The following is a 14163-nucleotide window of genomic DNA, read 5'->3' on the forward strand; positions in this document are numbered from 1 at the left end:
AGCATGCAAAGACCCTGAATGTGCACGACGAGAGGGTGGTTGGCATCCAAACTTTGTTGGAGGCGTGTTGCGGGAGTGTGCCGGTGAGGCAGAGAGCCAGCAGCACCCCACTTGGTGGGCGCCAGTGAGGAGGAAAGGTGCAGCCCTGGAAGCTGCCGAGAGAAGAGGGAAGGCTCGGCGGGATACACGACGTGGTTTTTTTTTTTTTGAAACATAGTGAGGGAGTACTAGATGCGCTGTGGCAGCGATGATCAAACAGGAGAGGGCCAGTCATTGCCAGACTGACTTGGACGAGGAAATTCCATGCCCGCCCGATCAAGTGGGTGCTAAAGAAGAATAAGAGGGCGACGCGGCAGTGACGGAGGGGCAATCACTGCTGATTCAGGGCTTTGACCGAGTTTCTCGTGTCTAGTCTCCACCACAGCTGTGGCAAATTAACCCCTATTCGCTGCTTGCACGACACTGGAGGGAGGGGGGCCCTTTGGCCGACGTACAATTCGTCAGCGCCTGTCGTTTACCAAAACGGCCATGCTGTCTAGGATTCCCGAGATTCATGGAGTGGAGATGCAGCCTGGGGGGGGCACTGATGTCACACAACTCATCTTAATGTCTGGCTGGGGAATATGTGCGCAGAGGCCATGTGACGTCGATGATCGTGAGCGCCATGCCATGCACCTCTGACCCTCTGCGGGAGTGAGGCACCCAAAGGGAGCACAGCAGTGTCTTTGTCGTTGGTAGTGGGACGTTTCGTTGTTGGCTGCTTGGTGAGGGCGTGACCGTGACGGCGTACTGGACTAGCATTGCACTATGGCGGTTTCTCGGTTTCTCTGGCACGACGGATCGAGATTCGCGGGTGGGGACTAGGGATGCTCACTACGGCCTAGCGCCAAAAACTGACAGCTGTGGATGGCAGCTTTGGGCTTGGACATGGTGCTTGGAAAGGGAAGAAAGGCTGTCGACCATCTCTTCCGGGTGAACAGGACCATTTCACGACAAAACTTCGCGTCTTGCCTATTATACACACGCTGCTCCAGCCACTATCGCCCCGGCCTTCTTGCCTTTGTTGACACACACCTTGAAGCCTCTCGAGCAACGCCTCCGCGGAGTGGCCCGTATTCACCTCGCCTGAACTTCCCTCGTGCCAGCAGCCATCAGGAGCACGCCAACCCTCTTTGGAGCAGCCAACACCCTGGACTGGCGCGCCCGTTGCTCTCGCGGGGACCCTCGTCCCTTTGGACACCACCGAGCCCATCTCGCGATTCTTTTCGCAGACTGCCGCCCACGTCCCTAATCCTTTTTCTCATCACACCCTCTACGATACGATACCCCGCGGCTGACCGCGCCCGTCCATTTCCAATCCCCAATGCGCATCTAGCACGCCTCTAGCTACCCCATCTCGCCCGCAGCGATGTCCGCCGAGACGTATGCCGGCCTTGCGGACATTATCAAAAACCTCGCCAAACAACACGATCCCTCCCACGAGCCCTCGTTCCCTGCACAAATCGCCGCCAATGGCGCCAAGCACGCTGCCCTCGAGCTGCCGGGGCCTGCCTCGGAGGAAAAGGCACACCTCGAACAGGAGATAGCCGCGCTCTGCGCAAGGATAGATTTCCTCGAGCACAAAAGCAATGCCGTCGTCAACCACAACACATTCCCCATGACCCCGGCAGGCGAGCCGCAAGAAGATGGTCTGGTCTACACGCCCACAGGCGCCTTCCGCGCCAGCAACGGCCCTCTTAGCCACGCTCGCCGCGGCTCCAACAAGGAGAGAGCCCTCTGGGTTAGCAACTGGCTGGCTGCGAAGGAGTCCAATGGCGAATCCGAGGAGCCTGCCGCCGCACTCACCGAAGAACAGCTCAACTATCTACGCGATCATCTCAACAAGCAAGCCGACCAGATCAAGAACCAACGCGAACACATCGACAACCTCTCCGCCGAAGTAAACAAGCAGCTCACTAACCAGAACATCGTCTTTGAACATGGAATCGAGGATATTGGTGCCCTGAAGCGTGAGCTGGGCAAGCATCAGCAAGCCAACCTGGCTTTCCAAAAGGCCCTGCGAGAGATTGGCGCCATTGTCACAGCCGTCGCTATGGGTGACCTCAGCAAAAAGGTCCTGATCCATGCAAAGGAGATGGACCCTGAAATCACCCTATTCAAGCGCACTATCAACACCATGGTCGACCAGCTGCAGGAGTTTGCTAGTCAAGTCACGTTCCTAGCCAGAGAAGTCGGCACTGAAGGCAGACTTGGTGGTCAAGCCAATCTTCCTGGCGTCGCTGGTATTTGGGCTGAATTAACTGATAGCGTCAATGTCATGGCCAAGAACCTTACCGAGCAGGTGCGAGAGATTGCTGTTGTTACCACTGCCGTCGCCCATGGCGATCTGAGCCGAAAGATCGAACGTCCAGCCCGAGGTGAAATCTTGCAGCTTCAACAGACAATCAATACCATGGTGGATCAGTTGCAGTCATTTGCAACCGAAGTTACAAAGGTGGCTAGAGATGTCGGTACCGAAGGCAAGCTCGGTGGACAGGCTGAGATTGCCGGTGTCAAGGGCATGTGGAACGAGCTCACAGTCAACGTGAACGCCATGGCACAGAACCTTACTACGCAAGTGCGAGATATCGCCCAGGTGACAACCGCTGTCGCACAAGGAAACCTTACCCGCAAGGTCGAAGCCGAGTGCAAAGGCGAGATTCTAGAGCTCAAGAATACAATCAATCGCATGGTGGACCAACTGCAGCAGTTTGCTCACGAAGTAACGAAGATTGCGAGAGAGGTCGGATCGGAGGGACGACTCGGCGGACAAGCTACTGTACACGGCGTTGAGGGCACCTGGAAAGACCTCACTGAGAACGTGAACGGCATGGCCATGAACTTGACGACGCAGGTGCGCGAGATTGCGGAGGTCACGACAGCTGTCGCACGTGGAGATCTCAGCAGAAAAGTCAAAGCAGAGGTTCAGGGTGAGATTCTGTCTCTGAAGATAACCATCAACACCATGGTAGACCGTCTGAATACGTTCGCACAAGAAGTTAGCAAGGTCGCGCGCGAGGTCGGAACGGACGGAATCCTTGGAGGCCAAGCTCAAGTCGACAACGTTGAAGGCAAATGGAAGGATCTAACCAACAATGTCAACACCATGGCCCAAAATCTCACATTACAAGTGCGAAGTATCTCGGAAGTCACTCAAGCTATCGCCAAGGGAGACATGAGCAGAAGAGTCCACGTAGACGCTGAAGGAGAAATCCGGCTGCTCAAAGACACCATCAACGACATGGTCATGAGGCTGGACGAATGGTCACTCGCTGTGAAGCGAGTAGCTCGCGATGTGGGTGTCGATGGAAAAATGGGTGGCCAGGCTGATGTCAGAGACATCGACGGACGCTGGAAGGAAATCACTACCGATGTCAACACCATGGCTCAGAATCTGACATCGCAAGTGCGCGCTTTCGGCGACATCACCAATGCTGCCATGGAGGGCAAGTTCACTCAGATCACCGTTGAAGCATCCGGCGAGATGGACGAGCTGAAGAGGAAGATCAATCAGATGGTGTCCAGTTTGCGAGAGAGTATCCAGAGGAATACGGCTGCCAGGGAGGCAGCCGAGTTGGCCAACAAGACCAAGTCGGAGTTCCTGGCAAACATGTCGCACGAAATTCGAACGCCTATGAACGGTATTATTGGAATGACGCAGCTCACCCTCGATACCGATCTCACGCATGCGCAGCGTGAGATGTTGACCATTGTACATAACTTGGCTGGTCAGCTTTTGACAATCATCGACGATATTCTCGACATCAGTAAAATCGAGGCCAACCGTATGGTCATGGAAGAGATTCCATTTTCCATGCGTGGCACCATCTTCAACGCACTTAAATCATTAGCCTCAAGAGCCAACGAGCGCAAACTGAATCTCGCCTACGACGTATCCTTCAAGGTTCCAGACTACGTCGTTGGTGACTCGTTCAGGCTGCGCCAGATTATTCTCAACCTGGTCGGTAATGCGATCAAATTCACGGAGCTTGGAGAGGTCAAGGTTGCCATATCCATGGCGCAAGAACAGGAGTGTGGTCCAGATCAATACGTCTTCCAGTTCGCTGTTTCAGATACTGGCATCGGTATCCGTGGTGACAAGCTCAACTTGATTTTCGACACCTTCCAGCAGGCTGACGGCTCGACTACCAGGAAGTTCGGTGGTACTGGGTTGGGATTGTCCATCTCCAAGCGTCTTGTTACCCTCATGGGCGGTCGCATGTGGGTCGAATCAGACTTTGGCAAGGGCAGCATCTTCTATTTTACGTGCAGAGTTCGTCTCGGTCACCCCGAGCTGGCTGCTATTCAGCCTCAGCTTGCGGCATACAAACAGCACACCGTGCTTTTTGTCGACCAAGGCCACACCAAATTCTCGGATAAGATCATCGACCACTTGAAGACTCTGGACCTGGTGCCGATGGTTGTCAATACGGTTGAACAAGTCCCTGACACAGCTAAGAGAACTGACATGCCATACGACTGCGTAATCGTTGACAATGAAAAAACGGCGCGCGAGCTCAGGGTGGCAGAGCGGTTCAAGTATATTCCACTTGTCATGCTCACCCCACATGTAGCAATTAGCCTGAGGTCGGCTCTTGAGAACGGCATTTCAAGTTATATGACCACGCCATGTCTCCCGATCGATCTAGGCAATGCGCTCATTCCTGCACTTGATGGCCGTGCGGCGCCCCTGGTCTCTGACCACTCGAAGTCGTTCAACATTCTCCTTGCCGAGGACAACGCCGTGAACCAGAAGCTTGCGGTCAGGATATTAGAGAAGTACCATCACCGGGTTACTGTGGCTAACAATGGTCTTGAGGCATTCGAGCACATCCAAAAGAAGCGCTACGACTGCGTGCTGATGGATGTGCAAATGCCTGTCATGGTAAGTTAACATGTGGCTTGTAAACTAAGCGCTGCTAACAGGGACAACAGGGTGGTTTTGAAGCTACCGCGAAAATCCGTGAGTGGGAGCGTGAGAATGGCGTCTCGTCGACACCAGTCATTGCCCTCACTGCGCACGCCATGGTGGGCGATCGCGAGAAGTGTCTCGCGGCGCAGATGGACGTAGGTCTTTGCCACTCAGTAACTCCCCCGTGCCATACTGACTTGATCAGGACTACCTGTCCAAACCGCTTCGCCAAAACCAACTCATCCAAACCATACTTCGCTGCGCCACACTTGGTGGTAATCTCTATGACCACGACAGCCGCCACACGATAGATCACCTGCCCGAGCTCCAGCTCCCCGGTGGCAGCCCAGCAAAGAAGCGCCCGCAGATTGAAGCAAGAGGCTTTACAGAGAGAGGGAATGCGGCTGATAGCCCCAAGCTGCTAGCGGTGGACCAGACGGATTCTAGCAGTGTAGAGAGAGTACGTGCCTTGTCCGCGAGTTTGTAAGTGCGATTCCTGACGATTAGCAGCTTCTGCTTCGGAGCCATAGCAGCTGAAACTCGCCAAGGAAGAGGAGAAGGCTCGAATAGCCCTAGGTCGGACGGCTTCGCGAGCCTGACAATTGAGCCGGATTGTAGCGGATGGATAATCCTCTTTGGTGCGGTAAGGTCATTTCTGCACCAAACGAGCAAGTGTAAGACTGTAACGAACGGGAGCTGGACTGGGCGTTTTCAATTGTTGAGAAACAAACTTTTTTGGTTCAAGATGGGCACTACTACTGACTGTCGGTTGTGCGGGCGAGAGAGAGAGAGAGAGAGAGAGCGATGGGTTTTGTCATTTCCCATCTCATTGTCTTCTTCTTCTCGCATATATCGTTTTGTTTCCTTCCAACCCTTTTTTTTTTTGCATAGTTGGGAGTTGTCTCGTGGTTTCTACCCCTTGTTTTGGGGGGTGGGGGTGTCTGATAAGGTGTGTGGGGAACTGGGGGCGTACTTATGGATGCGTTGTTGCTGCCGCCTTTTTCTACCTCTCTATCTCTATCCATCTCTCGACTTGGAATCGATTCATTTTGATGGACAAATTGTCGGTCGCTTCTTGCTGTTGAACTTTTCACTATACTGTTGTCTGTTCCACCTCGGGACTATTCTTAGTTGTGGACGTGTGTCAGTGAGCAATGGGGTAGTAAGCTTGCCCTATCAAGTTTCGCTGTGATTCTTTTTATCGTGACTTTGTGATGTCTTGGTTTGAGTGCTAGATGATTATGAAAAGCTACCCACCACATCAAGGAGTACCCTTCGTCTCCAGTCTGCATCTGCGATATCTCCCTCTCGGTGGCGCTGTTCGTCACATATCACAATGCGGTTCGGTGCGTCTTGTGCTTCCTTGCACACATGACGAACAGGGCGGGGGTGAGACTGCTCTCGCTATCAAGCTATACGGCTCTAGCTGGCTGTCGATATATGTGTGGACTGTATCAAGTAATTCGCAATTGGAAATTACTTCTACTGTACTATAGAAGTGAATATCAGTCGAGTTCGCGTGTCTCGCGCGTCTAGCTTGAACCTTATGGAGCCATCCTGCATGCCAAGCTTGTTTGCTCCTTTCACCGGAACAAGATGTTGAGCAACGCAGCTTTCGGCCTCGTGAGCAACTCGGCAGCTCAGCGACGCATCTTTGGCCCCGTCCGGCGTTTGCACGCAACCCAGTAGATTTAATTGGACAGATGATGTCAGGCACAGCCTACCACGGCAACCTATCGATACTAACGGGACCCCCAGAGCATCGCGTCGTCGTCAACACCCCACCGCGAGGCTACCAACCGGCTCCATGACCCCCGGACGGGAGGCCGCCTTGTGCCCTTTTTGTACCGTCTAGACGCTTCTTTGTTCCAGGGTTTCCTCTGTTTATCGCTTGCTTTCTCCTGTTCGCGAAGTCTGCGCACAAGGCTGCGCGACGCGTTGCGCCAGTAGTCTGCAACTGCCTCATTTCCCTCGTCCTTCGAGTCTGGGCAGCCACGGCAGTCTGGTATATGCTTCACATTCAATCGCAACTCTCCCTTCACTTCACCGCGCTGTAGGATTGCCGATACCCTTAAGATCCGGGCTAGCCCGCCGCCGCCGCCTCCGCCGCCGACCAAAACCTCATCGACCTGCCTCAACCCATTGCCTTCGGTCATCTGGCTACGGGCTGAACGGATCGATCGAGTCCCGTGTAGTGCAACGGCAGTGGTCAGGCTGAGCATTGCCTACGCCAATCGAGCTTGTCAACATGGCCTCCCAACACGGCGATGCCGTCGCCATCGAGGACAACAGTATGTAACGCTCGAGTACAAGCTACACATGCAACAACTACTAACATTGTGCCCTCAACCTCTAGTCGAAATGATCAGTGAGGTGCTTCAAACCTCCGAGCCCGCCGACAAGCCATACTACGAGGCCATCCTAACCGACCTATACCAGGAACTTGCAGAAGTACAACGAGGTGGGGCAGGACCATCAGGCACAAACAATGTCCACACCCCGCCGCCGTACGGTTATCAGTTGGCTACCCATACACCTGGCGAATCGTCGTCCACCCGCAAGCGTAGCCTTGGACCAGCAGACTACCCTGAGGCGAAGCGGCTCAGTGCCCAACCGAGCCCAGTCACGCCTAGCACACCTAGTTCTCTCTTCGAAGGCGCAGGAACGGACGACCCTCAGCAATGGACGTTGCCCAGCCGCTTCTCCAACTCTGTGCCCATCATAGACCTGACGCAGTCAGACCCTCCTAGTCCTGAACCTTTCCCTGAGCCTTTCCACGCGCCGCTCCATGCGCCTTTCCAAGACCCATTCCCGGAATTGATCAACGCCTACCAGGATGATGCTCGTCCGGGCCCAGTAGATGCATTCCACCAGGATTACATGCAATATTCAGAACTTGCCCAGTTTCTAGTTACCCCGACTCCAGCAGGTGGTGGCTATGCCTTCAACCAGCAACCAATGCCGGGCAACTACCCAATCGCTCCTGGTATCCCTTTCCAAGGAATTCCATATCCGCCCGGACGTCCAGGCGAGAGTGACTCCGACGACTATGGTGAATCTCCTTTGACGGGGGTGGATCCAGATGCGATCGAGAAGCTCTTTGAAAATATCAAGGAGCACGGCGAGAGTCCTGCGGATAGAGAGCCAACACCAAAGATCATGTGCTCCACTCTGAAAGAGTATCAGAAAATTGGCCTCACTTGGCTGTTGAAGATGGAGAATAGCGTCGCCAAGGGCGGCATCTTGGCCGATGAGATGGGCTTAGGCAAGACGGTGAGTTAAATCCGATGTTCTAGCCCTCGCAGAGTTCTTACTCTCCTTTCCACCTTTGCGATTCTGATTTAGCATTCGGACCGCTTCGCGAGGGGCCGCATGACCCACCAAGCCACTCTACTAACAACATCTAGGTCCAAGCTCTTGCACTCATCTGTGCTCGCCCTTCAACGGATCCACTCTGCCGGACAACGCTGATAATCGCGCCCGTGGCCTTGATGAGGCAATGGGAGAAGGAGATTGCGCGCCATATTCACCCCCGCTATGCGTTAAGCGTCTACTTGTACTGGGGCAAAGGCAAGAAGGCCGACTTCAGCCGCCTTCGTCAATTCGACGTTGTCCTCACCACTTTTGGTACTCTCACCTCGGAGTTCAAGCAGAAGGAGACGCGAAAGGAGAGTATGCTTCACGAGCGAGAGACGCGGGAGCCTGACTTCCGCCGCAAGCCGCAAGACAAGCTGGCGATATTGGGTCACGAGTGCATGTGGTAGGTCAAACCCCTAAGATTCTAGTCGACTACATGTTGTTTAGTTGCTAATCCAATATAGGTATAGGGTGATAATCGATGAGGCGCATGGCATCAAGAACCGCAGGACTACCCAGTCAAAAGCATCTGCTGACATCCAGGCTCGACACCGCCTTTGTATGACAGGCACACCCATGATGAATACTGTGGATGAGCTATACCCAATGCTCCGCTTCTTACATATACATCCCTACAGTGACTGGCATAAATTCAGCCAAGATATCAGCAGGGTGAGTGTTCCTGATAGTCTACCTACAGAAGCGACTCCCAAGGCCTTCGCATTTACTGACCGATCCCTGTAGCCCGTGAAGCAGACACATCCGGTCACTCAGAAAAAAGCGATGAATCGTGTACAGATCCTACTCAGATCTGTCATGTTGCGGCGACAGAAGACCTCGATCGTAGATGGTCAGGAAATCTGCACTATTCCGGCTAAGCACACGACGCTCGACAACGTTGAGTTCAGTGATGACGAGCACCTTGTCTACAAGGCCTTAGAGGAGAAGTCTCAATTACAGATGAACAAGTATCTGGACAGAAACGCCATGTCAGGTAAGTTGACTATATGAGCAATGCATCTTCTTGAGCGCGTCTGGGACTTTAAAAGTACTTGCTAACAAATTAAATACAGCCAACTACGCTAATATCCTGGTCATGCTGCTGAGGATGCGCCAAGCCTGCTGCCATCCCCACCTCATCAAAGATCTCAGCCAGCCGGCCACCGAGGGAATTGCTGAAGATGATCTCCTTGGTCGTGCTCAAGAACTCCGAGAAGATGTCATCGGTAGGCTGAAGGAAGCGGCTTCCGATTCTTTCGAATGTCCAATATGCTTGGAAGCCGACCCCAACCCAACCATCATTGTCCCCTGCGGCCATACTATATGTGGCGAGTGCGTTCAGAAACTTATCGACCCTGCGAGATTAATACAAGAGGGCAACGAGGAGGGCGCTACTGCGAAATGTCCTCATTGTCGAGGTGACTTGAAAGCAAAGCTGATCACCGACTACAAGCATTTCTGCAAGGTGCACTGCCCGGAGAAACTTAGCCCAGAGCCAGAACTCTTGGGTGGCGACTCCTTAGAGTCTGATTCGGACACCGATTCTGAAGACGACGACGACGACGAAGATGTGGATGACAGGGGCAATTTGGCTGGCTTCGTCGTCGAAGATGAAGAAGATGAAGAGTATGATTTCGTCGAGGCCAATGATAGTGAAGTCGGTTCCCATGGAGAACCTAGCGCAAAGGCAACCGGCAAGAAGTCGAAGAAGGATAAGAAGGGCAAAGCCAAGGGCAAGGGACGTGCCAAGCCGACAAAAACCCTTGCTCAGCTCAAGAAAGAATCTCTTCGAAACAAGGCAGCCAAGAAGCGATATATCCGTCGCCTCGAGAAGACGTTCGTCATGTCCGCGAAGATCCAGAAGACGGTCGAGCTCCTGGGCGACATACAGAAGAATGATCCGACTGAGAAGACCCTGATCTTCTCTCAGTTCACCTCCCTGCTCGACCTAGTCGAGGTTCCTCTGTCGCAGAAGAAATTTCGGTATCAACGCTACGATGGTAGCATGAAGATGGATGAGCGGGACGATGCGGTCAATGCCTTCATGGATGACCCGAACGAGAACGTCATGCTTGTCTCTCTCAAGGCTGGCAATGCTGGTCTCAATCTCTGGAAGGCATCTCAAGTCATCATCCTCGATCCCTTTTGGAACCCGTTTATCGAGGATCAAGCAGTAGACCGCGCCCATCGCATGCCTCAGCCACGCGAGGTTACCGTACACCGCGTCCTCGTCCCTGAGACCGTTGAAGATCGCATATGCTCCTTGCAAGATAGGAAACGTTTGATCATCGGAGCTGCTCTCGACGAACAGGCCTCGAAGAGCCTCACCCGCCTCAACGTCCAAGAGCTCAGGTTCCTGTTCGGTATGTAATTAAACGGAGTGCCATAACAGTCAGCAGCCCAACTGTTGGCATGGGTTTTATCTCCAGGGGTTACGATTTCGTTGTTTCTTTCCCAGCCTCGCATACTTACTCGATGGCATTTACTTTCGCATCTCGATACCCGATCTACAATGATCATGGAAGACTCTCTATGGTGTTATCGGCGCAAGATTGTTTCAAGGGCTATGGTACTACGACGGTCATGTGAGATTTGATGACAGACATGACAGACACTACGCGGACAGCTACGTAGTGCGAATTCAGATTTGAATTTCTTCCAAGCTGCTCATTGTGTGATGTCGTGAAGTTCTTCGGCCTGGTCGATCATGATGTCAACTCGTAGGCGAAAATTGATTTTGTGAACTAGCTGTTGAAAGTCTGATTCTTCTCCGCCCCTTCCCAAATCGCCCGGACTTCAGAGCCAATCAATAGAGGTGAAGTCTTGTCTACAAAGAAAAGTTAATACTCCATGGAAATGATAACATTTTTCTATGAGTTTTGACTCATTTACGATATGATATATGCATGGTATAAAAAGATTATATACAAGAACAAAAGAATGTATCAAACTTTTACACAATCATGAGTATTTACAGAACCTGATATCTACGTGTATACGTCGACGATACAGCGCTACTTGCGCGACAACTAAACGACGTTGTCTGCGTCCCGGAGATGGATGCAGTGACGTTGCTACATGCCGATGTGCGTGAAGCAGACGACGGAGGAAGTTGAGCCGCGTGTTGTTGACGTAGTTGTAGTCGCCTTGCGTGTAGCGGTGCGAAAAGGTACGCGGTGGAAGGATGGACTGGGATATGAGGTCTTTGTCGAGCTACGGATAGGAGACGTGGTGAATTGTTCCACACTGGAGGTTGCCCTACTATTCACTGTGCTGCTGCGCGATGTAGTTATTGGCAACTTGGTCGATTGGCTCGGGCTCGCTGTCCTCTTGGAATTAGACATTGCATGGGCGGTGTACCGCTTTGTGCTCGGGGAAGGTTTAGGTGTGGAGATTCTACGCGATGAGGTGGGTAGATTGGTGCTTGTAGGCCTACTGCTGGTGCTAGTTTTCCGAGTGTAAGTAAGCTTGGCGGTGGAGCTAGATCTTCTTGTCGAGGACGACCTGGTGCTTGGAGGTCTCATCGTTGATCTCGCTGTGTAGCTAGACCTCCGAGTTGATGTAGGCTTAGTAGTTGAAGTAGATTTCTTGGTTGAGATTGGCTTGCTGGTTGAGCTACTATCCCTCTGCGTTGTAGAATATATGGCTTGTTGAGGTAGGATGGGTAACTGATGAAGTAATACGAGATGTTGATGTACTGGATGAACGTGTTGATGTTGTTTCCGAGATGAGCATCGAGGGGGACGTCGACGTAGACGGTGAGAGGCTAACAGAGCTGGTTGGTGCCGAGCTCGTAGTGTTCGTTTCCAGTACATTCGTGGTCGAAAGTGACATGCTGGTTGATGTATCCGAAGAAACCGTGGTGGAAGAAGTGATAAGAGAGCTGGATGAAGCCTTCGGGCATTTCGCGGTGACATCTGAATCCTTGGGCAGTGCCCTTTTGGGCCGGCAAGGTCAAAGTGCACTCTTTGAGCTCATTGATGTTCCTCACACCAAGCAGGGACAAGCGAAGATAAGCTTGAGCATAGTCTTCGTTCCAATGATGCTGGTCTCCAACAAACTTTTGCTATTCTGAAGCAATGGCCGCATGCTTCGAAAGCTTGACGTCCTATTCAAACTTGTAGATGCATTCATTTTCGTTCTCTTTGAAAGTCTCGTTGTAGTAATTCACGTCCCATACGCCAGGTGTAGAATCTTGGGGGAACCCAGCTTTAGAGCTATCGACACTCTTCCAAGTGGAAGTTGAATGATCGCCCAGAAGTGCGGTCAGGTCGTGTGCAGATATAGTTTTATCGGCGAACAGCGCAACCAGATCATCCGCAGGTGCATGGACACTCGGCAGGAGGCCGTCTGGAGCTGCTTTGGTAGCGTCCTTTCGGCCTACATACGTACGAACGCGAGGTCCTAGCGGGCACGAAACGGTGGCATGAGTGGCCATATACTGTACGATATCCACCATGGAGACGTTGTACTTGTCCTAAAGCTGCTGTGCGAAGCCAGCGGCACTTTCGAGCCCAAAGTTCTCCGGCCTGGTGAGCTCGCCGTAGAAGACAAGGCTGCCATCAGCACCACCGTAGTCTTGCCCAGCTGCTGCCAGTTTTGATGACCAAGTACCGGCATCATGGAAACCCATGCGAATAGATTGCCGCGTGCATTGCCCATCGGCTTCGGTGAATGCCTCAGTCAACTCCTGCGAGATGAACTACCACCTGCAGCACGGGTCGCTGGATGTTTCGCAACCGGTGTGGCCCTCGTGGCCAGGCCTTGTCCCTACTTCAAAGTTCTCTTCTTTAGTGTTCTTGTTATCGAGTAGAAGATTGGCAATATTCTGAGCTTCGGGCGTGTTGCTTCCGTCCACAAGATCGCCAATTAGAATCTTCTCGCCTTCCTCGCCCTCATCTTCTTGCTCATCGTCTGGCAAATCCTCTTCATCGTCCTCTGGTGCATCAGGGTCTTCGATCTCGCCGTCTTCAGGTGCTTCCTCGTTTGGATCTACCTCATCGACGGGATTAGCTTCGTCGACTGGATTAACTTCATCATTCGGGTCAGCTCCCTCAGCAGGCACGACCGCCAGTCTGGATTTCACTACCTGCAGATCTACAGTGGTCGAACAAAGGCCATGGGACAAGCAGCATACGAGAAGAACAAGGTTTCCTGTAAGATGGCGATGCCGAGGGGTACCGATTGAAGAGAAGTGGAGTCGAGTCGAAGCACGATTTCCTGCCGACGCACTTCCATGACCATCGCAACTTGACCCCTCGTAAGATGGCCTAAGTACAGCTAGGCATCGCGGCTACTTTCAGTACGTCCTCAAAAGCTCGTTGTAATCTAGGAACAGTCGCTGACTCAGCATATTACAGTTCAGTATTGCTCATTTTCACTCTTCTACTTCACTCCGGTTATCACTTATGAAGGGCTCAAAATCCTAGAGATCATGGCGCTCAATGCTCGCTCGTACTTGGTCCACGCCCCCACAGGCTCGTAATCTGAGACTAGAGCGCGAATCACCTTCCAGATCGTCCACGTGATTTAGCCCCTCGTGCACTCTTTTAATCTTGAACTGATCCGTTTCCAGATCAGCTTTCATCCGTAACTTTTAAGTCTTGGTAATTTAGCGGCTGCGTCAGTAATTTCCAGAACAGGAATATACGGAACCCGCACTGACTAGTGCATAAGTGAATGAACAGCTCACGTGAATATAAGTAATCTCTCATATCAGGCCGCAGAGTTTAGGTTGAATCATTATTAAAGAAAGGCCGAGAATTAGGAAACAACTTTCGCACTGGCGTTGCATTTTTGCATCAGTTTAAATCATCATCCGCTTGTCGCGACAAAGTTCGTAAACTTAGTTCACG

General features: G+C 52.4%; 4 protein-coding genes across 4 annotated transcripts; 2 read left to right on the top strand and 2 right to left on the bottom strand.

Annotated features, from left to right (window-relative positions):
- Positions 1 to 1408: 1408 nt before the first annotated feature.
- On the top strand, positions 1409 to 5438 carry K460DRAFT_272369 (two-component histidine kinase; the record flags this gene model as incomplete). Its single annotated transcript, XM_040927794.1, has 3 exons — positions 1409 to 4924; positions 4975 to 5106; positions 5157 to 5438. 3 exons carry the CDS (start codon positions 1409 to 1411, stop codon positions 5436 to 5438), a joined length of 3930 nt encoding a protein of 1309 aa, XP_040794035.1.
- A 1832-nt stretch (positions 5439 to 7270) lies between these two features.
- K460DRAFT_270246 (uncharacterized protein) lies at positions 7271 to 10679 on the top strand (the record flags this gene model as incomplete). The annotated part of the gene is made up of 5 exons (XM_040927631.1): positions 7271 to 8224; positions 8359 to 8711; positions 8773 to 8980; positions 9053 to 9302; positions 9358 to 10679. 5 exons carry the CDS (start codon positions 7271 to 7273, stop codon positions 10677 to 10679), a joined length of 3087 nt encoding a protein of 1028 aa, XP_040794036.1.
- Positions 10680 to 12416: 1737 nt separating this feature from the next.
- On the bottom strand, positions 12417 to 12746 carry K460DRAFT_401496 (class II peroxidase; the record flags this gene model as incomplete). Its single annotated transcript, XM_040936424.1, has 1 exon — positions 12417 to 12746. One exon carries the CDS (start codon positions 12744 to 12746, stop codon positions 12417 to 12419), a length of 330 nt encoding a protein of 109 aa, XP_040794037.1.
- Positions 12747 to 12785: 39 nt separating this feature from the next.
- Positions 12786 to 13552, bottom strand: K460DRAFT_351393 (uncharacterized protein; the record flags this gene model as incomplete). Its single annotated transcript, XM_040931571.1, has 3 exons — positions 12786 to 13010; positions 13083 to 13397; positions 13541 to 13552. The coding sequence occupies 3 exons, from the start codon at positions 13550 to 13552 to the stop codon at positions 12786 to 12788; spliced, it is 552 nt and encodes a 183-aa protein (XP_040794038.1).
- Between the last annotated feature and the right edge of the window lie 611 nt (positions 13553 to 14163).

The sequence above is a fragment of the Cucurbitaria berberidis genome (assembly GCF_010015615.1).
Source record: "Cucurbitaria berberidis CBS 394.84 unplaced genomic scaffold K460scaffold_1, whole genome shotgun sequence".
NCBI lineage: Eukaryota > Fungi > Ascomycota > Dothideomycetes > Pleosporales > Cucurbitariaceae > Cucurbitaria > Cucurbitaria berberidis.